Source organism: Leopardus geoffroyi, chromosome C2 (genome assembly GCF_018350155.1).
Source record: "Leopardus geoffroyi isolate Oge1 chromosome C2, O.geoffroyi_Oge1_pat1.0, whole genome shotgun sequence".
In the NCBI taxonomy this organism is placed as follows: Eukaryota; Metazoa; Chordata; class Mammalia; order Carnivora; family Felidae; genus Leopardus; species Leopardus geoffroyi.
The window spans coordinates 115,252,116-115,279,586 of record NC_059333.1 but is presented as its reverse complement, the minus strand read 5'-3'; the positions used below and the strand labels follow the sequence as shown (position 1 = coordinate 115,279,586).

The 27,471-nt window shown below is 38.1% G+C and overlaps 2 protein-coding genes across 11 annotated transcripts in view; one reads left to right on the top strand and one right to left on the bottom strand.

The window, feature by feature from the left end:
* The window catches only part of HPS3 (HPS3 biogenesis of lysosomal organelles complex 2 subunit 1), a 39,321-nt gene extending 35,031 nt beyond the window's left edge, over positions 1-4,290 (top strand). For 4 of the 6 annotated variants that reach the window (XM_045503322.1, XM_045503323.1, XM_045503324.1 and 1 more), the window contains one exon: positions 3,443-4,290. In XM_045503322.1, the coding sequence (XP_045359278.1) occupies positions 3,443-3,570 (128 nt within the window). In that variant the 3' untranslated portion in view covers positions 3,571-4,290. The remainder of the gene's footprint in view (positions 1-3,442) is intronic. The other 2 variants (XR_006718662.1, XR_006718659.1) reach the window with 1 other exon arrangement.
* The window catches only part of LOC123611421 (ceruloplasmin), a 70,347-nt gene that overhangs the window by 7,971 nt on the left and 34,905 nt on the right, over positions 1-27,471 (bottom strand). Inside the window, exons 10-19 of one of the 5 annotated variants that reach the window (XM_045503319.1) lie at positions 24,366-24,516; positions 22,800-23,012; positions 21,420-21,627; positions 17,205-17,344; positions 15,771-15,899; positions 13,031-13,137; positions 11,325-11,541; positions 10,294-10,433; positions 8,972-9,134; positions 5,236-5,302 (exon numbers count right to left, since the gene is read on the bottom strand). In XM_045503319.1, the coding sequence (XP_045359275.1) occupies positions 5,286-5,302; positions 8,972-9,134; positions 10,294-10,433; positions 11,325-11,541; positions 13,031-13,137; positions 15,771-15,899; positions 17,205-17,344; positions 21,420-21,627; positions 22,800-23,012; positions 24,366-24,516 (1,485 nt within the window). In that variant the 3' untranslated portion in view covers positions 5,236-5,285. Of the gene's footprint in view, positions 1-5,235; positions 7,611-7,727; positions 8,573-8,971; positions 9,135-10,293; positions 10,434-11,324; positions 11,542-13,030; positions 13,138-15,770; positions 15,900-17,204; positions 17,345-21,419; positions 21,628-22,799; positions 23,013-24,365; positions 24,517-27,471 lie in introns of those variants that run through there. The other 4 variants (XM_045503320.1, XM_045503318.1, XM_045503317.1 and 1 more) reach the window with 4 other exon arrangements.

The following is a 27,471-nucleotide window of genomic DNA, read 5'->3' as shown; positions in this document are numbered from 1 at the left end:
CAGAAACTCACAGTCTTAGTATTTTAAAAATTTGAATATCCATTAAGACAATTACATTTTTTATTAATGATCTGAGTACTTAATTTACTTCTTGTAGGAAATTAAGATTATTATTAATTATAATTGTAAGCAAGTATTGAGGAATAACAAGGTTCTCAAGGATTTAAAAATTGAATGTCTATAAATCATGCAGTGTTTTACAGAATAGGTAGTTATTGTTTAAATTTTCATAGTTCATAGTCACTTATAAATCTTGATAGATATATGGTTATCAATTTTTCTAGTCTTATGTACTACACTACATAATTGTTGGCCTGATGACAAAGGGTATGGTTATATTGATTTCAGTGTGCATAAAAGATTAGAAACTGACACTGGGTTCTACTCCTAAAACCAAGACTACACTGTATGTTAACTAACTTGAGAATAAAAAAGTAAAAAAAAAAAAAAAAAAAAAAAAAAATGTATATATATATATATATGTATGTATGTAAATAATAAATCAAGAAAGACAGAAGAAATTGACAGTGTGGGAATTGTAGTTTTCCAGCGGACATCATTGATTTTTAAAAGTGATTTTTAAAAATCAATTATGATTTTTAAGTGTTAGGCAGAGCCCGTGGCCATTGGAGGGGGTTTTTCTGAAGAGGCCCATTTAAGTAAAGTTGTATGTTTATGACCGGGAAGATGTGGTGACTTTCATCCCACCTATCTTCCTGAGTGATTGTTGGTTTTTAGGAGGTGGAAATGTCAGACATATGATTGCCTTGTCCCACTTGGGTAACATTTATCACATAACTTTGAGTAATGATTTGTGTTTATGGATCACTTTTCAGTGCAAGCTATCCCACATCTTCATACGTCAGCAGCATCATTATCTTAGTCAAAAGACTTCATCCTTTCTTGATTTGCATTACATACTCTCTACCCCTGACTTACCCATAATCATTCCTCCAAATGTTCCATTTTTCTATATAATGCATATTTCTATAAAATACGTTAGTGTGTGTGTATGCATGTACATGTGTGGCTCATGGGACTAAGTGCTGTGTGTGATTTACCTTTAGTAGACTCTAATACCTCAAGAGCTGGTGTAGCATTTTATTCATCTTTCGTGTTGCACCCTCCTCACCAGCACTTTGCCTCTCCGTAGGAAACATTCTATACTTATTTGAAGGGAGACACCTGAATAACTTCAGGTCCATTGCCAAAGGAGGTCTTTTTGTCAGCAGCTGCAGTACGCTAGAAGAGGCCAGGACTGGAGTCTGGAGACCAGAACTGAGTTCCAGATCTGCTACTTACTGAGTGACCTGAAGCAAGCCAATTGTCTAGTATCTCGAGACTAGTGAGAAGCTCAGGACTGACTCTAGAATAAGTGTTAGGCAAAACCATAAGATGTTAACTTTGGAGATGGAGGTCAGGAATCTATACAATATGTTTAAGAGCTTGTATTTCTTCTCTCTCTAATGCAGCATTTCTCAACCTTGGCACTATTTACATTTGGACCGATAATTCTCTGGTGTATGTGTAGGTGTCCCCTATGCATTTTAGGATGTTTGGCAGCATCCGTGGCACTAAATACCAGTAGCTCTGCCCCAGTTATGATAAACAAAAATGTCTCCAGACATTTCCAAATGTCTGAGGGTGGGGGCGCAAAAATCATACTGGGTGAGAACCATTGCACTAATGCAGAGCCGTTGAAACCGGGATTAGTGATTGATTGGCTTGTTTTCAGGAAATGTTTGTTACTGTTTTTTTGGTAATGAACTGTGCTTATTAAAAATTTTACTACTGGGGCGCCTGGGTGGCGCAGTCGGTTGAGCGTCCGACTTCAGCCAGGTCACGATCTCACGGTCCGTGAGTTTGAGCCCCGCGTCGGGCTCTGGGCTGATGGCTCAGAGCCTGGAGCCTGTTTCCGATTCTGTGTCTCCCTCTCTCTCTGCCCCTCCCCCGTTCATGCTCTGTCTCTCTCTGTACCAAAAATAAATAAAAACGTTGAAAAAAAATTTTTTTTTAAATTTTACTACTGTTTAAATTATAAAATTGAAGTTGAAAAAGTCACTTAAAGTCTCATCAGCCAGAAATAACTATCTTCTGCGTCTGATGAATATTTTCTAGACACACCGGAGGACTTAAAGTACTCTACAGATTTAAGATATTGATCTTATTCTTGGAATTATAACCCGTATCAGCCCCTTATTGGTTGGCAGAAGTGGAGAATTGGGCAGTGGCAATTTTTATTGGCTTTATAACATCTAGACTCGCCCCCAACTCAGTTTTTTAAATCTAGGATACTACTTACCGGCTCCACATTTAAGCTAAACAAACCGGTTTGATAGGAAGGTGTTGATAAGTCATGTTTTTCATATGCGTTTTGCAAACTAGTTAGTAGTCATTGTTTATAAAGTTTCTACTAACATCTTAGATACACATCATTGTATTTTAATTCTCAAAGGACTCTAGAAGCTAGCAGATGATACTACTCAGTAAGTTAATTAAGGGACTTTCCTAAAGTCACAGACAGTAGGTGGAAGAGTCTGATCCCTTCCAAAGGCTGTCTGACTCCAGAGCTTGTGATCTTTCCCATCCATCACTGCTGATCCATTCATTAACTTTTTAGCAACATTGGCATGTGTAAGGGAATGATTTAGGTAAGGGATTTTGTGTAAGGGATGATTTAAGTTGCTGAATATTAGATGACTTTAGATGGATGCACATACATCTGAGCAGGAGATTTTATATTTCAGTCACTCTGCAAATAGTGTCATTGGAGGGCAGGTGAGGATGACAGGGAATGGCACTGGTGTTTATTGCTAACACTGTTCTTAAGTGTTACCCCCTTCTCTTCCCAGCAGAGGGCAGCATGTATCAAGAAGTAGAATTATAAACTTGCATAGTTCTATTTACAAAAATGTTTAGTAAATCCCTTCATAATTAAAGATGTACTCTAGAGCAAACTATTTTACAGTTTGGAAAAAAATAGTCATAAAGACAGATTTGTGCTTATTAAAACATGAAAATCTCATAATAGAGAGCAACTGATTTAGGAATATGACATCCAACAATTAATAGTATTTCCTGTCCTAGCACTCTTTGTAAGTTAGCTGCAATATAGCCCTAACATTAAAGACAGTATTCAAATGATTGTATTTTCTTTAGAGGCTAATACAAGTATACTGAAAAATAATGTAATAATCCAGCAATGAAATAGTAAATCAAAATAACATGGAACTAATATAACAAACTTGAGAGCATTCTAGAAAGAATGAAGAAGTTGTTAAAACCATAAGTAGTCTGTGGATTTAAAAAACTGATTTTGTTTTCCCTTTGTAGTTATAACATTTTGTTACCTGAACTAGCTTCTAACTGGCTGAGTGATAAGAAAATTGGATGAAAGATAGACTTTCAGTTCTAACTCAGGTATTCTGTCCTCTACCAACAGAAACGTTGTCAGTTGTTGCTGTGGAACTAGAACTAAGGGATTTCTTGAATGTCCTCCCAGAAGATGGCACTGCAGCATTTTTCTTGCCATATCTTCTTTATTGCAGTCGAAAGAAATCATTGACTTGAAGGTATCATTGAAAAAGTACCATAATGCCATAGGAGACTGACTTTTTGAAAAATTGAATGTCAGGTAAAAATGTAAATAAAGGATTTTCATATTGAACATGAACATTTATTGCAGATGCTTTCAGGCTGCTTACCTTACCAGGTACTAGTATTATTTCTTTAATTTATGACCTGAATCCATTTAATTGTCCAGAATATAAAAGCTACAAGACTTCAGAATTTCCTCGAAGAAGGCATATGTTTTTAAAGCTGGAGACTGACTTTTATTACAAGGAACAGCAAATCAGTGTGGTTGGAGACATGACAATCTTTTTCGTCCCAGAAACACAAAGAAACATTTTGTAGGTACATTTGAAAGCTGTCACTCCCAGGTGGTCCAGAATTTAATCTTGATTTTTCCAGATTTCTTTATTAGGTCACTTCATTTTTTTGTTTTGTTTTGAATAATTTTTGTTGAGAAAGATGTTAATATTTTCCCACAGTAAAAGATTTCAAACTTTACTTTTTTGTTACTTTTTAAAACTCATGCTGTGGTTTCTCTTTGAATCAAATGAAGTAGAAATTTACAAAGCTAACTTTCTTGTTGTCTGGGCATTAACATATTTTGTTGAATGCGTGTTTTTCAGCCAAAGCCTTGTTTCTATTTTTTGTTGATGTGTACTTTTGCTCTTTTAGCTAAAGTGTATGTGAAAATAAAGAAATATATCATTGTATTCACAACTGTGTCTACTTTTTAAATCTCTTATTAAAAAATTTAGAGTCCAAGTTCAGCTTATTGATAGTGTGCTTTGACTTTAGTTAAGGCTAGAAAAATGCTACTCACCCAGCATCTGCCACAACTCTGTATTGAAACTTTTCTCCTGATGTCATTGTTCATCTTTACCAGGATTTAGTTTATAGAATTGTTTCTCATTTCTGCCTTTCTCCTGTTCCAGATTACTATCCTTTTGACCATCTCTTCAAGGGTTCACAAAATCCAAATAGATTGGCATTATTTTTATTTTTTGTCTTGTTTCATTTTTAAATTTTAAAAATTTTAATTGAACTGTTTATTTTTATTTTAAAATATACTTTTTAAAATATTTAATTTTGAGACAGAGAGAAAGCACAAGCAGGGATGGGGGAGAGAGAGAGGAGACACAAAATCCAAAGCAGGCTCCATGCTTTCAGCACAGAGCCCAATGCAGGGCTCGAACTCATGAACCATGGGATCATAACCTGAGCTGAAGCCAGACACTTAACCGACTGAGCCACCCAGGCACCCCTAAAATTTAATTTTTTATTTTACTTTCTCTACACCTATGCCCTCATGTCCACTGATTCATTAGGAATGTCATCATCATATTAGAGGGATTGATGGAAAGCCAATGGTTGGAAACATTTCAATGAATCTTAACAGTGATCCTTTGAGAACCATCAAGGATAACATTTGGACATAGATTTTGGGGAGTGGGGGTGAGGAAAACAGTTTTGTAAAGTCCTTCTGATGGTTGTATGAAGGGCCTATGTAAATCAGTTATAAGTGTATTAGAGTTAGTCGGATGTCTGTTGATCTTTTCATATGAAATGCAGGAAAGCGTGTTTTCAGTCTTTTTTTTTTAATGCTCATAGCCATTCCAAAGTAAACTTTTTCTTCAGCACTTTCACGTACATAGTTACGAATCATTGTTTTTTTTCTTTTCTTTTTTTTTTCACTTATCACCAATTTATTTCTTTCAGCCAGACTTGGTCTCTATAGGAAGAAAAATTTTAAGACCATTATTAAAAACAGTACAGTAGTCCTCCCTTATCCATGGCTCCAGTGATCCATGGTCAGCTGCAGTCCAGAAGCAGAGGTTCCTCAGAAGGTAATAGCTTAACACTATGTCACAATGCCTACGTCATTCACGTCACTTCACCTCATCACAAGAATAAGAGGGATCAGTAAAGTATGTTTTGTGTGTGTGTGTGTGTGTGTGTGTGTGTGTGTGAGAGAGAGAGAGAGAGAGAGACCACATTCACATAACATTACAGTATATTATAACCGTTCTATTTTATTATTGTTGTTGTTAATCTCTTACTCTGCCTAATTTAAAAATTAGACTTTATCATAGGTATGTATGTATAGGAAAAAAATAATATATACAGAGTATAGTACTATCTGTCGTTTCAGGTGTCCCCTGGGAGGATGGATAAGGGTCGGGGAACTATTGTATTTATCATATGGTTTAAATGTATTCTAATTTTTTGATGTTAGTTATTTTAATTCTTGATTCATTTCTATTTTTCCATTTTTTTATATGTTTAAAAACACATGTCTCATTTTAGTACTGCTTTATTTAAAGAAAAATGTCTCCTCCCTGCAAGATCTTCATTAATTATAAAGGGAAAAATAATAACTTTACAATAATGAAACCTGGCAGACATCTCCTTAATCAAATGCTCAACGTTAACATAATCACTAAGAGAAAAAAATCAACATCAGGTGCGTCTTGACATGTGTACTGAGAAAAACAGTATCACTTCTGTGAGAATCCTGCCCCCCAAAAATGCATAACCTGAATCTAATCATGAGGAAACATTAGACAAACCCAAATTGAAGGATGTTCTGCAAAGTCACTGCCCTGTATTCTTTAAAAATGTCAAAGTTGTAAAAGACAAACTGCTTCAGACTAAGAAGACATGCCAGCTGAACACAATGTATGACTGGGAGTTTCTTTTTCTGTGAAGAACGTGATGAGAATAATTTGTGAAATTTGAAAAGGGTCTGTAGCATTGAATCATTTTTAACTTCCTCATTTTGAGAAGTGTATTGTGTTTATATATAATAACCTTGTTTTTAAGGAACTAGATGTATGTATGTTTACTATTGTGTGTGTGTTGGGGGGGCAGGTAGGACGGGGAGGCAAAAGCACAGGTGGCTATGTAAAATGTTAACATTTGGGGAATTTCGGTGAAGGGTACATGGGAATTTTTTGTATTGCTCTTGCAGTGTTTCTCTAAATCTGACATTATGGCCAAAAAAAGTTTTAAAAAGCTCCTTTTCATTGAACAGATTCAGATATTTTTACCAAGCAGAATATTGGATTTGGGTACTTAGTAGAAATACAGAATATATAATCCCTGCCTGTAAGTAACTAAAAGCTAAGCAAGCTTTTTTTTTCCCCACAGACTCCTCCAGAAGGTTATCTTATTGTCATAGAAGTGTCACAGTCTAAAAAAAAAAAAGTACCTTTTTTATTTGTCAGAGGAGATCTTGGTTATGCTTCTTGTGGTAGGGGAAATGAAGCACTATATTAAGTGTAATGGGATAGCCACAATTCTTTTCTAGTGTTTTTTTTTTTTCCTTGTGGAGGAAATTGCCTGTCTCCCGGCGCATAATATCGGAACGTTTTACTCTAACTTCATGTGCTCTCTTTTCTGTGTCAGGTAAGCAGAAAAATTTCCAAGATTCAGAATTCATGTAGACTTGTCCAGAGCTTTATGAAACCTTTGTTTAAAGATAATTCAGACTGGTAAACGTGGCTCTCCATTTTTTTGTTTAGAGTTCAAACTATCGTTTTTGTTCATTACTGCTTCTTCCAGGCCACGCAATACCTTATCTTTTTGTAAAAGCCAGTTTCTTTCATCTTTTCCCCACTGTGTGTTCTCTCTTCACATTTGCTCTTTGTTCTACAGTTTTCCCTATGGCTTTTAAAACAGTCTCCCCTTTCTCAAGCAAGCAATCATCTCCCTCTCCTTCCAGGCTATTTCTACAGGAGGACTTTCCAGTGCCTGGGTGTGTAGGGTTAGCCTGTAGCAACATCCTCTGCACATCAGGCATTTGCACACACAAATTTCCAGAATGCCTGCCTCAGTGTCCCCTCACTCTTGGGTGTTTTTCTCTGAACAGGACCATGCTTTTGTGTGCTGGTTTGCATGTGTGCTGATATTCTTCAAACACTATTTATAAAGTTTTCTTTCTCATCTTTGGCTCTTCACCTTCTTCAGTAGGTGGCGTCAATCCCAGTGGTTTATTTGCCTGTTCCCCTCTTTGGTGTTGTGATGCTCTCAGTACCACTCTTTGTAATAAAGGGTTTTAATAGAATAGTTTCTCATGTTATGACGTGTTTGTGTAAAACCCAGGAGCAGAAATTAAAACTTGTCGTTTGCACTAATCGTTGATCTTTCAGTAACTCTTAGCTTTTAAGAAATTTATTTCTATATTTTCTTCCATCTATATGTCCCCTTCTATGCCCATTTGGAAGAGGAAACACAAGGAGGTGTTTTCTCTACATCATTTCCCCCCATTGGATTTGCCATTGCCAATTCTAATATTTCTGAACCCAGAAGACCCAAGAAACACAAAGCCTGCAGCCACACAGTGGGAATTTCACTCTATAGAACACATTTTGTGAATATCCACTAAAGGGCTGTTCATTTTCTTGTGCTTCCTGTGCTTATGTGTATGCACATAGGAGGGAGTATTATTGCTGGGGTGGGAAAAACAGGGAATTTAGATTCAATTTTTTTTCCCTGGATCTTTGCTATGGTCTAAATGTTTGTGTCCCCCCCCCCCCCTAAATTCCTATGTTGAAAACCGAATACCCATGGTGACAGTATTACCTGGTAGGGCCTTTGGGAAGTGATTAGGCTGTGAGGGTGGAGCCCTCGTGAATGAGATTAGTGCCCTTATCAAAGAGGTCCCAAAGAGCTAGTTAATCTCTTCCACCACGTAAAGATATAATAAGAAGTCTGCAACCCAGAAAAGGACTCTCATCCAACCATGCTGTCACCCTGATCTCAGATTAACAGCGTCCAGAACCGTGAAAATAAATATACACTGTTTATAAGCTACCTAGTCCGGTATTTTGTTATAGCAGCCTGAATGGACTAAGACAATCTCGACAAACAATAATCAGTAATGCTTCTCTTCACCCTAGAAGTGCAGAAAGACATCATTTCTGCCTGATTGACTATTTGAAATTATATTGACACGGCGGAGGGGCAGGAGGGGGTAGCTTTCTTGTGTACCAGGTACTACCTAGAAAAAGAAGTTAAATGTTTTCTATTAAGAAAGGAATTAAATTTACACGTGTCTTTTGTAAGTCACAGTTAGTGTTTTGGCAAATAATATGACCACTCCCTTATATCAGTTTTAGGAATAATTAGCCTGCCTCACATTGGTGTCAGTTTGTGTTAGCTCAGAGACTACTGGTGCTATGATCAGTACCTGCTGACAGAAGATAAGCTGTATCCCATAGCATTTAGCAGTAAAAAAAAGAAAAAATTTTTTAAAAATTCCTGTTTGGAGGTAGAGGAGGATGAAATCAGGGCAGCAAATTCAAAAATGCTTCCTATTGGGGGAAGTATTTAGGCAAAGTAATGCATCTTAATTATACTGGTGATATATGACTTCTTCAATTACTAACTCAATATTCACCTTCATTTGGTAGAACCGTGTAAGTAGTTTCCATTCCAGCATGAATGTGGTCAGTCACATGGCAGTGGAGTAACCAGATTCCAGGTGTTTTTGGAAACATTTCTAGAGTTTGGAAGGTCCCAGGGAAAATGTCGAAGACATCAGACCTATAGATGCCCCTGTGCTTAATTAGAAAAATGACAAATATTATATAATGTTTATTATATGTGAGAGTTCACTCAAGTAATCTTTCATGGGCCATTTCAAGGATATTAGAAAAATGGATGAATCTGATAAAAAAAAAAAAAAAAAAAAGAATGAGACCCTGTGCATTTGACCCTGTGCATTTCTATGTCTAATACAAACAGTGAGATATGTGGTCTTTGTACTCCTGCTAAATGCCTGGGGGGATGGTCCATTTAGTGGGTGTGAAGGAAAAATGTGATGAGAGTGAACTCATCCATTAGGACCACCTGGCATCTCTTACACTTCAACTCTGGTTTGCCTTTTTATCAGAGCATTGCGTTACAAAAGGGAATTTAGCTCTGGCCTTATTTCAGTCCTAATCTCACATTTGCTGGACCTATTCTAGATTAGCTGGTCTGTGAAACTTTACGACAAGGAGGGTAATGCAGGGAGCAAAAAAAAAGGAGGCCCTTGGAGAAGCCAGAACCAGGGGAAGTTCAGGTAGAGTCTAGATTAGACACAGATACTTGGAGGGTATTTCTGTAGGGAGAGAATTGAAAGTCCAATAGGAATATATCATCTATGTAAACCAAAGTACATATAACAAAATGGCCTTTTCTGCAATGGGCTTTGTGGTAGCTTCTGACTTTTCTACATTAACTCAAAAGTAAGAAAAAGGAGCTATTGACTCCTGCTGAAATCAGCGCTAGGTGAGAAGTAGAAGTAGCATTGAGATCTGGGGACCTAATCAGTTGCATGACACCAAAATGATCTTCTCGTTCACTTCAGGCCATTTAGGATTCAGAAATTAGAATAAGTAAAGGTTATAATAAAGTCTTGTCTCCACTTTCTGATTCATCATTATATGAACATTCCTAACCTCTCTGCCAACAATTCTATTTGAATGCCTTGCCCAGGAATATGTGAGCAGAACTCCATGAAAACCCACTAAAAACTGTAAATCCAAGGAGAAGCCCAATGTGTTACAAAGGGTGGTAACAGCAATTGAAATTGCTGTGTGCCACACTCCTTGAAAATAATTTAGTTGTCTCTTGAAACCTCTAACTTTTCATTAGTCTTCCTGAGGATATATTTTCTTTATTTGTATTCAAACATTTTCCAAAAGAGCAAGAATAAAGACCGTGGATCACTCCTACCTTGTATCCGAAGCTGTGGCCGTGAAAATGTACAGAGTGCAAGTCTATTTCATTGCCCATTCCCATCAGATACCAATTGACTTCATCTCCCACATGCATTGTGAGGCCTTGTAGGTTCCCGAACATTCTTCCATTAATAGCTGAGGAAAGCACATGACTTTTTTTACCTTCCAGGATTTTTTATTCAAAACAATTTTTTTAAAGTTTATTTATTTATTTTGAAAGGGAGAATATGAGTGGGGGAAGTGCAGAGAGAGAGGGGAACTGGGGATCTGAAATGGGCTCAGTGCGCACAGCAGAAAGCCCGATGCAGGGCTTGAACTCATGGACCACGAGATCACAACCTGAGCCAAAATCAGATGTTTAACCGACTGAGCCACCCAGGTGCCCCTACCTTTTGGGATATTTTAAATCAACAATTATTTCACTGAAAATATGATTACTAGGTTAACGTATGGGATCTTTTTGAGGTAGTGGGAATTACTTCACTACAGATGGGGAAATGAATACTTAAAGGTCAGTAATGTCGCACTGCTCTTCTAGTCACTTAGTGCCAAAAGCCTTTATCCTAATTGTCAATTTAAAAGGGAATGACACTTTGGAATTGGGAGAGAAGTTAATAGATGGTTTTGCAGAGAGTCCCCTTTTTGCTTTGAACAGAATTCTACCTCACAAAGTGAGGCAGAATTGGTTTATTATAAAATGAAACAAATGATTGGGACACCTGGGTGGCTCAGTCAGTTAGGCGTCCGACTTTGGATTAGGTCATGATCTCACGGTCCCTGAGTTTGAGCCCCGCGTCCGGCTCTGGGCTGACAGCTCAGAGCCTGGAGCCTGCTTCGGATTCTGTGTCTCCCCTTCTCTCTGCCCCTCCCCCATTCATGCTCTGTCTCTGTCTCGAAAATAAATAAACGTTAAAAAAATTTTTTTATAAATAAAAAAAATAAAATGAAACAAATGAATAGTCTCCAAACTAATTTTATGTGAAAGAAAAAAAGGGAAAAAATGGGGTTTAAAACAATGTATCGTACCGTGCATCTTATTGCTTTCTATGAATTCCTCATCATCTTTGTTTACTTTCTCAGGGTGCTCAGAGTATGTTTTGATATTGTCATCTATATACCAGGATTCATTTTCATCAAAAACAAAAAACAGAAGAGAAAATTCCAGTTTCGTTATAGGATTGAACATTTTCATATAATGTGTCCGACAAACAATCAGTGGGCCAATTAATCCACTATAAAGATCCTGAAAACAAGCAAAAACTTCAGTCATCCTTGTGATGTAGGTCAGCATTTCAGAGACCTGGGACCTCAGGCATTTAGAAGGACTGATTTAAATAGTAGACGTGGACTAATGTGGTGCTGTCAGGCCAGTCACTTCCCACTTGTAGTTAAACTGGGTGAATGGTGAGTAGGCCCGGATGGGTGATGCTGAAGTAACAGAAATGTGTGCAGAGGCCAAATATTGGCTCAGCTAATGAGCAGTATGTACGTATGTATGTATGTGGCAATTTAAAAGAACCCCAAATAAACAGTGCTTGTCTGCCTATTCCATCTAGCAAGCACCGTGCCAGTATTTAAATAACCAGAGATAATCAAACAAAGCCCCTGCCGTCCAGGAGCTCAGTCAGTAGGGAAAATAGAGGATAGAAGAAATGGATCACTTGTTGTGATGGAGGTACATGAAGTGCTAATGAACATGGAGGAAGAAGACCATGATTGACTTTAGTCTATGGGAAGTTTGATTTGCCTGGGTGTCAGGAATGGCCTGTGAGGTCTGGAAGGGCCTTTGAGCTGTATCGTGTTCAGGAATTTTAGATTTTATCTCAGGGGTCACAGGTAGCCATTGAACATTGAACATAGAATGGCAATATATTTGCATTTTAGGCCAGTCATCCTAGTGGTGGAGTGAAGGAAGGATTGAAGGAGGAAGAGGCTGGAGCCTGGGAGACCACTGCAGTAGTCAAACGAATGACAAGGACATGATCTATGGAGACAGAAGGAATAGACTGAACTACATGTAGGTGGGTGAATCACCTGGGTGAGCCAGGTGGAAGAATCAGACACTTCCTGCCCAACATTCTAGCTTGAACAAATGAGTAGATTTGTAACTCATGGTAATACTTATTGCAACAGGAAACACAAGAAGAGGTGGAGAAGAATCTCAATTCCGTTTTAGAGTTGCTGTGTTTCCAGTGCCTGTGGGACATGTTGGTAATGTTCAGTAGGCTGGTGTATGGGCAGGTCTGGAACTCAGGAGAGAGATTTGGACTCGAGATTTAATTCTACGAAAGAATCTTGGAACAAGTTCTGTTTTGCAGTTGTTGAGCGGTTTGTTGGCTTTGAAATATTTAATCACATAGCCTTAATTGTGCTGGAATGACTCCTGAGATCAACATTTTTATTACCAGGCAGTAATAGAGCTCTGAAATCACGTACCTCAGTTCTTTGAGCTTAATGTGTTCTTATATCAAAAGGAAAATAAAATACTGTATTGATTAGTATTTGATTCTGCATTACCCATAACCAGCAGTCATAGTGTTGATACAGCTATAACTGTATCCTTAAAAAGAAACGAACCAAAAAATGAAACCAAAGTAAATTGTAGAGCAGCTTACTTACTTTCCTGGGACTTTAAGATGGAATTGGGTCATAGGAAAACTGTAATCTCATCTTCCTTCAACTGTGTGTCTATTTGGGGGATTCGTACAAAACACAGAGGATCAAAATTTTACCTTAACTTGATCCACCGTTGAATAGTAAGCCCATGGAATACAAGCAGAATCCTCTGTTCCAGCTCCAGATCTTTCTGGGATTTTCCATATGTACGTGTGAGTTTCACCTAAATTAATCAAATGTTAACATATCTGGTTTTTTTGGTTTTATATACACACACACACACACACACACACACACACACACACACACACACACACACATAGTAAGTCTTGAGAACGAGTGACCTAGAAACTGGAAATGTCAAGGTAAGTAGTTTTAAAAAGCAATGGCACTCAATTATTTTCAGGAATTTAGTTTAAAGACAAACTGTAAGACATAGACTTACACAGACTTACTGACATAGAAAGACTTTTAGACTTTCTTTGTCAATTATGAATTAACTAGCCATGACAAACATGTACCGCCAAGCCAGGAGGTGGCAATACCAATATCACAATTTGGGGGAACTTTGGAACAGATCTTTTTTTTAGCTTGAACTATGTTTCTGTAAAACACCATTTTCAACTCTCAAGTGATTTCCCCCAGTGTAAGACCCTTCCCCAAGACGTCTCTGTGTTTGTATCTGGACTGCCCTGAGTAATTCCCTTGGCTTCACCATGGCCTTCCTTTTCTCCTTTTTCACTATCATCCCTAGCAATTCCACAGTTTCTGGTGAGGAGCCATGAGATTTCGTGACCTCATCTCTGGTCTGTCTCATTCTGTTGTACAATACGCTGCTCTGTCACGGCTCTGTCACATACAGGACACCACCACACCTTGGACCTTGACACTTTGGAGATAGCCATTTACTCTACCCTCCCTGTTGCCAAGGTCTTTACCTTCTTCCATTTGCTCTGGGCTCTTTTCCAGTCTGATGTCTGCTTCTAGTCACCTCAGGGATTGCTGTCCCACTGCTCACCAGACCCTGACTTTCAGCTGTGGCCACCCACTGTCCACTCCATTTATACAGACCTCACCATTACATATTCATGCTGGCAGACTTTAGTTAGCCAGAGTCTGACAAGCCTTTTCTAGGGAATCAAGCTGGACAGGAGGGGTGGTCTCAAGGGATGCAGTAGACTCTTTCCGTCTTCCTCAAGTCCCACATCCTACCTGCCCCTACCTCCTCACCCTTTTTCTAAGCAGAACATTTCACTGACAATATGTCATACATTCACCACCTGAACATATTGTCTCTTCATCTATGCTCTTATTCTCATAAGCCCCAAAATAATATTTCCTCCTCTTCTCCATTCCCCAACCTGCTCTGCCACTCATGGTAGATGCCCAAAACCTTGGTACTGTCCTTGATTCCTCCTTCCCTAACCTGCCCTAATGCCCAAGCTTTCAGCAGGGGCTGTTAGCACCACCTTTAAAATAGAACCGAATATGACAACTCACCACTTCAGCTGCTTCCACCCTGGTCCAAGCCTTATTATTATTTTTTTAACCCAGATTATGGCAATAGCCCTCTAATTGCTCCTTGATTCCACCCTTTTCCTCTGTAGTCACTTACCTACACTTCAGCCACAAGAGGCCTTTACAAAGTGTTCATCAGATCATCATTCTCTGACTCAAATCTTCACATGGTTGATAGTATAAAATCTAAGGTCCTAACCTTGGCCTCTGAGGTTCCCCTTCTTCCTACTGCATCTGGCCCCTGCCCTCCCTGGATTTCATCATGTCACATTCTGTCTCCCCGTTTGCTCTGCTCTGGCCTCTGGCCTCCTTGCTGTTTCTCAGACAAACCAAGCCCTTTACCATCTCACAACCTGGGGTGCTCTTCCCCTATAAGTAAGTCCCTGTGGCTCATTACTTACCATTTAGGTATCTTCACCACTGGCGCTTCCTCAAAGAGGGGACTTCCTGACCACCCTACCTAAAATACCACCCTTGTTACTCTCTCTCATCCGCTGTAATCTTTAGCACTTTTCACAGCTTGGTATTATGTACACATTTTATTGTTTATTTTTTTTGGAAGAATGTGACACTCACAGGGAAGGGCTTTTTATCTCCATTCCCCTAAACTGACCTGAGCAACTTCATAGAGTAATTTATTTTTTCTCACTCATTTTTTTCTCACTCATTTGACATATTTGGGAACTGTTAGATTACTAAGAAATGGCACTTTCCAAGAAAGCCAACTTTACAACTAATAGAAGAAAAATATAGTTTTTAATTAAAGTAAAAACACACACGTATTTCATCTGTTCTGGTTTTACACTGTGTTAAAGTTATTGAGTTCCTAGTACATGCCAGATATGGGGCTAGAACTGAAGGCTTTAAAATGTCACATGGCAGTCTCTGCCCTTAGGATCCTGCCTTCAGATACAAGGCATGGAAGCATTCAACCACACACAAGTGTAGTAAATGCTGTCTTGGCGTGGAGGGATCATTTCTGCTGACTCAGCCTTGAGTATTTGTAGATGCCCAGTATCCTCAGATCTTTTCCTCACATTTCTCCTGTGGATCTTTCTCTTCTTCTCTCCTTCCCTCCCTCCTTCCTCCCTCCCTCCCTTCTTTCACTCCTCCCCTCCTCTCTTCCCTCCCCTCATCTCCCCTTCCCTCTCCTCTCATGTGCATGGAGACACACACACAGATATGCATCTCTGTATACTCTCTTAACCACCTCCTTCACTTTCTCAAGACACTCATTTGGAAGGAATACCTCTCTGATAACAGTCATTTGTGGAAAGCCTGTGAAGTCTACTAAAATGCATGAAATGCAACACCACCCCCCCCCCCCCCAATGAGTACCTGGTAAAGTTGGAGTAACTATAGAATCCTCTGTTTTCACCCCATGGGCATGTATTGAGTAAGGCCTTGTGGCCATGTTTTTAAAGATAATTACAACTTTGTCTCCAACATTTGCATGAAGTTGTGGACCTGGAAATAGCAAAAAAGAGTGGTTTATATGCTTGTCAGATTGGAGGTTCTAACTCAGTAATAGAAGCAAAGACCAGGTAGCTTTCTTAGCATGAAGGCCAGAGTCTGTGTCCCCCACCCCCTCCACCGTGGCTTCATACTTTACTGTTAGGTTTATATCTGGCCTCAGAGGATTCAGAATGAAAACACTAGTAATGATTGCCGCTACAGATGGAAACCAGGGATGCATCTCTCATCAAGAGTCCTACTGGGGGTTTTGGCCTGAAAGTCCCCTGCAGGACAGTGGCCTAACCCTGGTGAGCCAGCTGTGACCCTACCCTGGCCAGAAGTCATTGTGCAACACTTGCTCTCATTTCTCAGCATTTGGGCTTCCAGAACTTCCTGAGTGTGAATTGATGGCAGTACTGCATTTAGAAGGGTGAGTGGGGCTACCCCTCCAATTTCCACCCCCTCTCTAGCCAATCTTAGCTTGTCTGCTGCTTAGAGAATTTCTGTGACCCAGCAACAATGCCATTCCCGTTGGGTGTCTTATTCCAGGGGCTAAGGGTAATCAAATCCCAGGATACTCTGTTAGTATGGAAATAGAGTGGGGTTGGGAGTGATGTCCCCTGCACTTGATGATTTTCAAGAAACTTCCCAAGAGCAGTGTTGGTCAAACTCTTAGACTTTCTCTTTTAAAATGGTTCCTGAGGGGCGCCTGGGTGGCTCAGTCAGTTAAGCGTCTGACTTCAGCTCATGTCATGATCTCATGGTTCGTGGGTTCAAGCCCCACATTAAGCTCTGTGCTGACAGCTTGGATCCTGGCACCTGCTTTGGATTCTGCATCTCCCTCTCTCTCTGTTCCTCCCCTGCTCTCACTCTGTCTCTCTCTCAAAAATAAATAAAGATTTTTAAAAAATTTAAAATGGTTCCTGAAAAATGGAAGGCAACTTTTCCCATGCCTTGTGCACGGTAACACTTTTTCCTATATTTCCTGGTCTACATCTACATTTCTTTTTCTTGGAGTTACTCACTTACATGGCAATTTTAAAGCAAACAGCGATGACTTGGGAGTGGGATGAGGGGTGGAATAAGAGGGAGAAATTTTCTTTTCTCAATGTATAATAATAAATTGTTCATGAGAGAAATAAGCAATATTTTTATTATGCCATATTCTTTAGTGCGTATAGGCTCCTTGTTCTTATTGCATAAATTTTACTTTCATTTGAATACCTTTGATCTATGAACTGGGAAGTTAAACCCAGGGACATGTATTTTAATGTACATAGCACCACATCGTTACCCCACCCCTGATGATTAGAGTACCTAGAATTCCCAGGTGTTCTTCTTTAGCCTTCCTTTCCACTGGAACTCTGAACGTGCTGTCGGTGTATTGCCGATACACAACTTTCTTGTACTTTGAGCCTATGTAAAATTCTTCCTTATCTAAAAATGCATTTGAAACACTTAAACAAAACACACACACATCTGAGGTTAGTATCTGTCTTAATGAAAGTAGAAGTTGAGTTTTAAATCTTGAATATAGTTTTTATTTAAGTAATTATGCTAATTTTTAATATCACTCTCACATTCCAGCAATAAAGAATAATTTAGAAATACATAGGGGTCCACTATAAAGGAGAACTACAGACGAATTTCCCTGACGAACATGGATGCAAAAATCCTCAACAAGATACTAGCCAACCAGATCCAATGATACATTAAAAAAACGTATTCACCATGACCAAATAGGATTTATACCTGGGATTCAGGGCTGGTTCAATATCCATAAAACAATCAATGTGATACATCACATCAGTAAAAGAAAGGACAACAACCACGTGATCCTCTCAATAGATGCAGAGAAAGCATTTGACAAAATACAGCATCCTTTCTTGATAAAAACCCTCAAGAAAGTAGGGATAGAAGGGTCATACCTTGAGATCATAAAAGCCATATATGAATGACCCAGCACTAATATCTCCTTAATGGGGAAAAACTGAGCGCTTTCCCCCTAAGGTCAGGAACAAGACAGGGATGTCCACTCTCGCCACTGTTATTCAACATAGTATTGTAAGTCTTAGTCTCAGTAGTCAGACAACACATAGGAATAAAAGGCATCTAAATCGTCCAGGAGGAAGGCAAACATTCACTCTTCGCAGATAACATGATACTATATACGGAAAACCTAAAAGATTCCACCAAAAAACTGCTAGAACTGATCCATGAATTCAGCAAAGTCACAGGATATAAAATCAATGCACAACAATCAGTTGCATTCCTATATACCAATAATGAAGCAACAGAAAGAGAAATCAAGGAATCAATCCCATTTATAATTGCGCCAACAAACATAAAATACCTAGGAATAAACATAAGCGGAGAGGTGAAAAAATCTATACACTGTAAACTATAGAAAGCTTATGAAAGAAATTTAAGAAGACACACAAAAAAGGAAAGATAATCCATGCTCCTGGATTGGAAGAACAAGTATTGTTAAAATGTCAATACTACCCAAAGCAATCTACATATTCAATGCAATCCCTATCAAAATAACACCAGCATTCTTCACAGAGCTAGAACAAACAATCTTAAAATTTGTATGGAACCAGAAAAGAACCTGAATAGCCAAAGCAATCCTGAAAAAGAAAACCAAAGTGGGGAAATCACACTCCTGGCTTCAAGATGTATTACAAAGCTGTAATCAAGACAGTATGGTACTGGCACAAAAACAGACACTCAGATCAATGGAACAGAATAGAGAACCCAGAAATGGACCCACAAGCATATGGCCAACTAATCTTTGACAAAGCAGGAAAGAATATCCAATGGAATAAAGGCAATCTCTTTAGCAAATGGACAGCGACATGCAGAAAAATAAACCTGGACCACTTTCTTACACCAGACACAAAAATAAACTCAAAATGGATGAAAGACCTAAATGTAAGACAGGAAGCCATCAAATTCCTAGAGGAGAAAGCAGGCAAAAACTTCTTTGACCTTGGCTGCAGCAACTTCTTACTCAACATGTCTCCAGAGGCAAGGGAAGCCAAAGCAAAAATGCACTATTGGGACCTCATCAAAATAAAAACTTCTGCACAGCAAAGGAAACAATCAGAAAAACTAAAAGGTAACCGACGGAATAGGAGAAGATATGTGCAAATGACATATCAGAAAACAGGATAGTATCCAAAATCTATAAACTTCTCAAACTCAACACCCAAAAAAATAATCCAGCGAAGAAATGGGCAAAAGACAGGAATAAACACTTCTCCAAAAAAGACATACAGATGGCTACCAAGACCCATGAGAAAATGTTCAACATCACTTTTCATCAGGGAAATACAAATCAAAACCACAATGAGATATCACCTCACACCTGTCAGAATGGCTAACATTAACAACTCAGGCAACAACAGATGTTGGCAAGGATGCAGAGAAAGAGGATCTCTTTTTCCCTGCTAGTGGGAATGAAAACTGGGGCAGCTACTCTGGAAAACAGTATGGATGTCCCTCAAACAATTAAAAATAGAACTACCCTGCAACCAAGCAATTGCACTACTAGGTAATTTACCCAAGGGATACAGGTATGCTGTTCCGAAGGGGCACATGCACCCCAATGTTTATAGCAGAACTATTAACAATAGCCAAAGTATGGAAAGAGCCCAAATGCCATCGATGGATGAATGGATAAAGAGGAGGTGGTATACATATACAATGGAGTCTTACTCAGTGATCAAAAAGAATGAAATCTTGCCATTTGCAACCACGTGGATGGTAACTGGAGGGTATTATGCTAAGTGAAATTAGTCAGTCAGAGAAAGACAAATATCATATGAATTCACTCATATGAGGAATTTAAGATACCAAACAGATAAACATAAGGGAAGGGAAGCAATATATATAATATAAAAAGAGGGAGGGGGAAACAACATAAGAGACTCTTAAATATAGAGACCAGAGGGTTGCTGGAGGGGTTTTGGGAGGAGGGATGGCCTAAATGGGTAAGGGGCATTAAGGAAGACACTTGTTGGAATCAGCACTGGGTGTTATACATAGGGGTTGCATCACTGGAATCTACTCCTGAAATCATTGTTGCACTATATGCTAACTAACTTAGATGTAAATTAAAAAATAAAAGATTAATTAATTAAAAAAAAAAAGAAATAGATAGGGGTGGTAAAAAGGGAGTGGAGCCATCTGAGTGCTGGCCTTGACTCTTCCATTAGATAATGACCTCTAGCTAGTTATTGCCTGTTGCAGCCTCAGTTTCCTCATCCCTAAAATGAGGTATGAGATGAGATGATATCTAAGGTCTCTCTACAGTTCTAAAATTCTGCACACATATTTCATCAGTGAAGTGTTCTCTCATTACTTTTGTCTGGTTTATAAGAACTGAAGTGGCCCGGTGTTCCCAGCCACTCCCTTTATCTAACGTTTTCATTGACTCTTCATGGTTCCTTCAGCCTTTTGACTATTTTACCCCCATCACTTGAAATAACCTTTTACTCCTTTACACTGCAGTCAAACTAACCAGCTAACCTTTGCTTAGCTATAGGCTACCAGTCATTTTGTACACCCCAGATCTGAACACATGCCCATCCCGATCTCTCAAATCCTTTCCAGGAAAGGTTAGTACATGGCGTGTGAGGTGATAGAGGGAAAAGTGGTTAGAAAAGTCTAAAAGAAGTGTCAAGTGATACTGTTTTAAATGTAGTTTCTGAAGCTCTAATAATGATCATTTACTTACATTTATTCACAATGAACATACTTTTTACATCCATCATGTACATGTTATTGGCGGTTTTGAACCATATTTTCCCTATAAATTCTTGGAGGACAGAGATCATGTCTACTATACTGCCCTCAAGAATTTAAAATATTCTTAAAATAGTTTTAATAATGTAAAATAACTGGGGCACCTAGGTGGCTCAGTCAGTTAAGCGTCTGACTTCGGCTTAGGTCATAATCTCCATGGTTTGTGAGTTCGAGCCCACGTTGGGCTCTGTGCTCCAGCTCAGAGCCTAGAGCCTGCTTCGGATTCTGTCTCATTCTCTCTCTGCCTCTCCCCCACTTATGCTCTGTCTGTCTCTCAAAAATAAATGAATGTAAAAAAAATCTTTTAAAGAATGTAAAATAATTGATTACTAGAGTGATAAGGAAATCTTTGAAGGAAAGATGAGATACGCAGCAAATGTCTGATAAGGAAAATAGTATTTTAGCTTTGAATTTAGGCATTGATTTTTGTTTAAGTTTGAAAGTCAATAGCAAGATATAGGCACATGAATATAAAAAGACAATCCAACAGAAAAGAAAGTGAGATGAATGACTATAAAGAATCAAATAAGGTGGAGATTTTCCTGTGATAAAATTGCAAGAACAGAAATTAATGAGGAAAGGATCAGGGGAAGCATTTTGTTACTGCTCTGTTGTTATTTAATGCAACTATTTGTTTTTCTACAATTGAGTGTAATTCTTAATTCTCTGAAAGAGAAAACTAAAAAAAAAGAAAAACTTAGGAATCAAAATCTGGAGAATTACTTTTGTTCTTGTAAGTGATGCAGCTCCTTTTCCCACTCCCTGCTTGGGGAATAATCCCACTCCACCTCCACTGCCGCGATGTAGTAGGTCCGCTGTCCCTGGGAGGACCTTGGGTTCTCAGCCTGTTGCCTGCACGTGTTCACAGTGTATTTTTGCTTCATGCCTCCCGTATAGTGATCGGTTGTTAAGCACTCAACGTCAAATATCCCTGAAATGGTATATAAGAGAGCATGTCACTCCTTTGTTCAGCACCTCTATGGCTCCTCAGCTCACCCAGAATCAACGCCAAAGTCCTCAATGTGGCCTCAGTTAGATGATCACATCACCTACCACTCACTCTGCTCTAGTCACAGAGGCCTCTTTGCTATTCTTAGAACAAGTCAAGTATGTGCCTGCCTCAGGGCCTTTGTACTTGTACAAAGTGTACTTTGTACACTCCTCCCCCAATTATCCACACAGTCCATGTTCTCAATTCATTCAAGCTTACCTTTAATTGTCAGAAAATGTTTACTCACCTTCCCCCATCAGTCAGCCCCTTTTTCTGCCCTATTTGCTCAAACCACTTAGTTTTATATACATATGTGTGTATATGTGTGTGTGTGTGTATGTGTATATATATGTTTGTGTGTGTGTATGTGTGTGTATGTGTGTGTATACACACACATACACACACATATAAAATCGATTGTTGTCTGTCTCCCTGCATTAGAATTTCCACTTCACAAGAACAGACACTTATACATCTTTTCTTCACTGTTGTATTTATACTTGTCTAATGAATAAAGAAAGAGGTGACATTGGACTTGTCTTATGTTATAATGGCATATAATGAACCAAATAAAGCCTGAAGCAAGTTAGTGTGTTTCACACTTTGGTTAAAGTGCTTTCTTTTTGTTTTTGTTTGTTTTGCTCATTCATAACCAGACCTGCAGGTATCTCTGAATTCGCATGGCTATAGTTCTAGTACAGGACACTCAATTGCAAACAACCAACAAGCCAACACGACATGTAGGCTACAGAGAGATGACAAAAAGTTTAACTGCAGAGCTGTTATGGAAGTCATTCCCTTTTTAGTCTGATTTTTCAGCCATCTTTAAAAGGATCATAACTTAAAAAGAGACATCTCGAGGATTCTACTGTGTGGAAGTGGGAGAAACCACAGTCTACTCTTCATTTGTCACACCCCCACCCTCAACAAGCAGGAAATGGACCTGTCTGGCCCATACTTAGCTAATAGTGGCCCAGACATGCTCTTCAAGGGAAGGAAGGGAACTTGGGAGGGTTAGAGAAGGAATGAGTTCATCACCCAACATAGGGTTGAAAACCAAAATGACTGACATGAATCGATTCCAGACTTGTCTTGACTTTAAAGAAATTCACCTTGAGCATCAGGCTGCATGAAGAGTGTAAGACTTGTTTGAGGGAAGAGATTTCCTGTGTCTCTTCTTTCTCCTTTTGACAGATATGTGTTTCCTGTAAAGTAAATCCCGTGTACATCAGCCTCATTTCCAGCGCTGAATAAGTACCACACGACTGACTCTCCTTTGCACATACTGAGACCAGGCTGATTCCCATACATGAATCCATTCATGGCTGTAAAATTTGGGAAATAATATTTGGAAAGTAGTTTATCTGATGTCCCACTACACGGTGATCTCCCAGATTTTCCAGAGCGAACTCTGTTTATTTAATTTTTGAAAGACCCATTCATGCCTGCCCACCTCTTTGTGTGTCTGGAGTGTCTCTAAGACTTCTTGTTAGATGCAGCACTCCCAGAGTAGTCCCTGGCTGGAAGGAGAAGAGCTGAACACAGAGTCCTTGAAGTTTTGCACTGCTCTTCCCCACTAACTACTTCTTAGTCCTCTCAAGAGTCATATGTGTGAGCTCTCAAATGTACGAATAATTACAGCTGTTCCTGGGCACCGTAGACTGAGAATGTTGTTGCTGCTCTAGGATGGAAAAGTCTCTGATTCATCTTGAATAACAGGGGAGAGTTTTCTCTCACTGCTATTACTAATAGATGTGAGAATCTCACTGCTAGAAATGCAGGAGGTTTTCTCTCACTGCTATTACTAATAAATGATACTCTCAACTCCTCCAAAATGTAAAATTGCAAACTCAAAAGGAATATCTTAATGAGTATAGATAGTACTGACTCAAAAAAAAAAAAAAAACCCACCAGTATCAGTTTGTAATGCAACTTTACATTTGTTTCTTCTGTCTACAGTGATTTTCACCTGTAGTCTGTTAGCAGTGTGGGCATTCTGAATAATTAACTCACTATCTAAACCTCTAGAATTACACTGGGAGCTAAAAAGAAAATCTGATGCTAGGTTTCAATTAAATAAAAATTTCTGGAGGTTGCCCTGAGCATTAAAAAAAAAAAATGGTTTTAACAATTTTGAAAAACTCCCAGGGAACTCTAATTTATAGTCATTGGTAAGAATCATTAAAGTTCATTTTCAAGAGAGGTTGTATCTTTCTTCATATTGAATAATAAAATGAGGCTGTCATTATGAAGCCACAGATGAGAAAAGCATCTAACCCAGTAGTTCTCAAGTTTAAGCAAATATCATAATGATGGAGAGGGTTTGTTAAATAGATTGGTGGCCCCACCCATAAAGTTTCTGTCAGTAGGTAGGAGTTGGGGCCCAAGAATTTGCATTTCTAACACGTCCGTGGGTGATGCTGAAGCTGCTGATCCAAGGGCTATATTTTAAGAACCATGCATCTAATTGATATATTTTGCAGGTTTCATTATTCTAAATTAAGCAAAATGAGGAATAACTGACTGATAACTTAAATATCAATATTACCCTCAGAGTTGTATATAATCATTTATTTAAAATTAACCAATGGGCAAAGCTATTAGCATTTTGGTTTAATTAAAAGCACTACATGGGCAGTACTGAAATAACTTAATATTGATGGATGATGTATACTTACAGTGCATCTTATTAGATTCCTGAAAGTCTTCATCTTCCTTATTTACCAGGTGAGGTGCAGTTGTAAACATTCTAATATTATCATCTAGGAGTAAACTTTCATTCTCATCAAACACTGTGGGAAATAAATAGAACTCCTTGTCTACATCTTTCTGTAAATTGAAACAAGAACAAGGAAGTGAAAATAGGATAAGCGAAGCAGAAAGACTTGCATGTACACAATACTATTTGTACACAAATTCACTCAAGGAAGGATAAGAAGTTTCCATTCTTCTTTGTAGATGGGGCTCATGAAAGACTCCAGCTGACCACCAGAATTTTCATCAGCATCTATGCAGATTTTTGGTTCAACATGATGTAAGCCTCTCTGTGTGCATAAAAGTTCTGACTCTTCCTGCCCATACCAAGTAAACACACCAAAACCAATTATTAAAATAGGGGGAATATGAGCCTGTGCCAGAAATTAGGGAAGTGACATCCGCATACATGAAAACTTGGAGAATTTCTGTAAGGCAGAGCAGGGGAAGCAGGTAGAGGGAGGAACTGTCTGAAGTGAAGAAACACAGTGCCAAATGAGCTGGAACAGGAATTCACACAATCTCAGTCATCTGGACAAACATTCTCACTTCCTTTCCCCTTGTCCCTGGTGGAAAATAAGCAAGCAGAAATGCTATCTGGTCTATGAAATGTCCCAGTAGTTAAGAAGAAGGCAATTAGTCTAAGAAATCAAAACATATGAGCCCCTGAAAACAGGATACTCCCTCAAATAAGAGAAACTTTAGAGATTATTGCATGTCTTTTTTCTGAGATAGTTTTTTTTTTTCAGATAAAAAAACATGATTATAAAATTTTTAAAATCCAACTAAAGCAGAGACCTGAAGGTTAGATCCTACAGAAAACTGAATCAATGATGGAGATAATGTTAAGAAAGCTCCCATGAATCAGAACAAAAAGATTCAAAGGTATACACAGTAATGATTTCAGAAAGAGAGACATTATAAAGGGGAAAAACATAATGATAATAATAAACAATAGTAGGAATGTTTACCACCATAAAAAGAAAAGACTAGAATATTCAGATTCAAAGTCTTCACTGAAAACAAGGCAAAAGCAGTTATAGAGATCTGTGCTTTAAAATATTCTGGCAAAATTTTTGAATTTCAGGCATAGACAATTTCTACAGTAATTCATTTTAAAAGTGTTATCACAAACACTGGACGTCTCTAGTACAATAAATGTCAGAAGAAGATGGAGTAGCATTTATATTTTTGAGGGAAAAAGATTATGATATGAAAGTTCTATATTTGGCAAAGAACAACAAAAATACATTCTTGAGTCTTGGTTGAGCAACCAATCCTTGATTTTGCCTAGGATTATGATCCCAGGGTCCTGGGATCTAGCTCTGCGATGGGCTCCATGCTGAGCATGGAGCCTGCTTGAGATTTCTCTCTCTCTCTCTCTCTCTCTCTCTGCCTCTCCCCTGCTCTTTCTTACTAAAACAAAATTTAAAAAAATATTAAAAACACATTCTCAGATATGTAGGGATTCCAGATGAGGACTTCTATGATCACTTGAATTCTGATCTACAGAAAAAACTTCAGGGGCACCTGGGGGGCTTAGTTGGTTAGGTGTCTGACTTCAGCTCAGGTCACGATCTCATGGTTCAGGTGCTGACAGCTAAGAGCCTGGAGCCTGCTTCAGATTCTGTGTCTCCCTCTGTCTCTGCCCCTTTCCTGCTTGTGCTTTCTCTCTCTCTGTCTCTCAAAAATAAGTAAACATTTAAAAAAAAGAAAAAGAAAAAGAAAAAACTTCAGTGAGAAGTTTACAGGTCATGTTTTCTGGTCATGATGAAACAAAACTAAAAAATACTAATAAAAGGACAAAAAGTTAACAAAATTAAAAAGATCATATTTGATCCAAATTACTCTTAGATAAAAGAGGAAGAAAAATGAATTACTAAATATTTAGCAAGCAATGTCCATGAGAACAAGGCATAATGTATGGAATATAAATAAATATGCAAACTGAAAGTCTGAAATGCTTTTTAAGTAAAACCAAATAAAAATAAATGTTTATGAATATCTGAAAATTTTAGAGAAATAAAATGGGAAAAGAAAATAGGAATTAATAAAGGCAAAAGCAGAACTGTTTAATAAATTAGAGCACAAATTAAAATGGTTAAACCTAAAAATGTATTCTTTGAAAAGACTAATAAAACACACAAACCTCTGGCAAGTCTAATAAAAAAATTGGGAGACAACCCAAATATACCACATTAGTAATGAGAAGGGACTATAACCATATATACAGGGAAGGAAAAAAGATCATTATGTACAATAAATGTGATAAGTTGATTTAGAACAAGGTAACTGAATGGAACAATATCCGTGGGTCAAATAAAAATGTGATTAAAACATAAACAAACAAACAAAAAAACAAAAAAGAAAATCCTAACTACTTCTTTTTAAAAGTCACATACTCGAAAAAATTTTACAGGAAATTTCTTTCAAATCTAAGGATCAGGTAATTCCTATTTATTTAAACAGTTGCAAAATACTAAAAACATGGAAATATTCCCAATTTATTTAATTAAGATAGTATAAACATGATATAATAACTAAAAAAGCAAACAAAATGCAAAATAATGTCACTTATCATTTAGGAGAGAAATTGAAAATAAATTCCTACCAATTTACTACAGAAATATACTGAAAAAAAAATTTAAAAACCACAGTGCTCAATAATGTTTCTCCCAAGAAATGCAAGACTGGTTCAATATTAGGAAATCTTTGATGTAGTTGGTCAGGCTTATAGGTCAAAGGAGAAAAGATACATAATAATTTCAAAGAAATCTAAAAAAATTTTTAATAAAATTTGTTATTTTTACCCTAGCTATTCCCTCTGCTTTCCCTCAGATCCTTGCAAATCTATCTCCTTGAAATTTAGATCTCCTACCTCAAATATTACATCCACCTTATCTAAACTCGGATTCCTGTTCACTATCACATTACCCTAAATAGAAATTCCATGTTCATGGATAGGAAGACTCAACACTGCCAAGTTGCCAGTTCTTTCCAATTTGATCTATAGAGTCAATGCAATTCCAA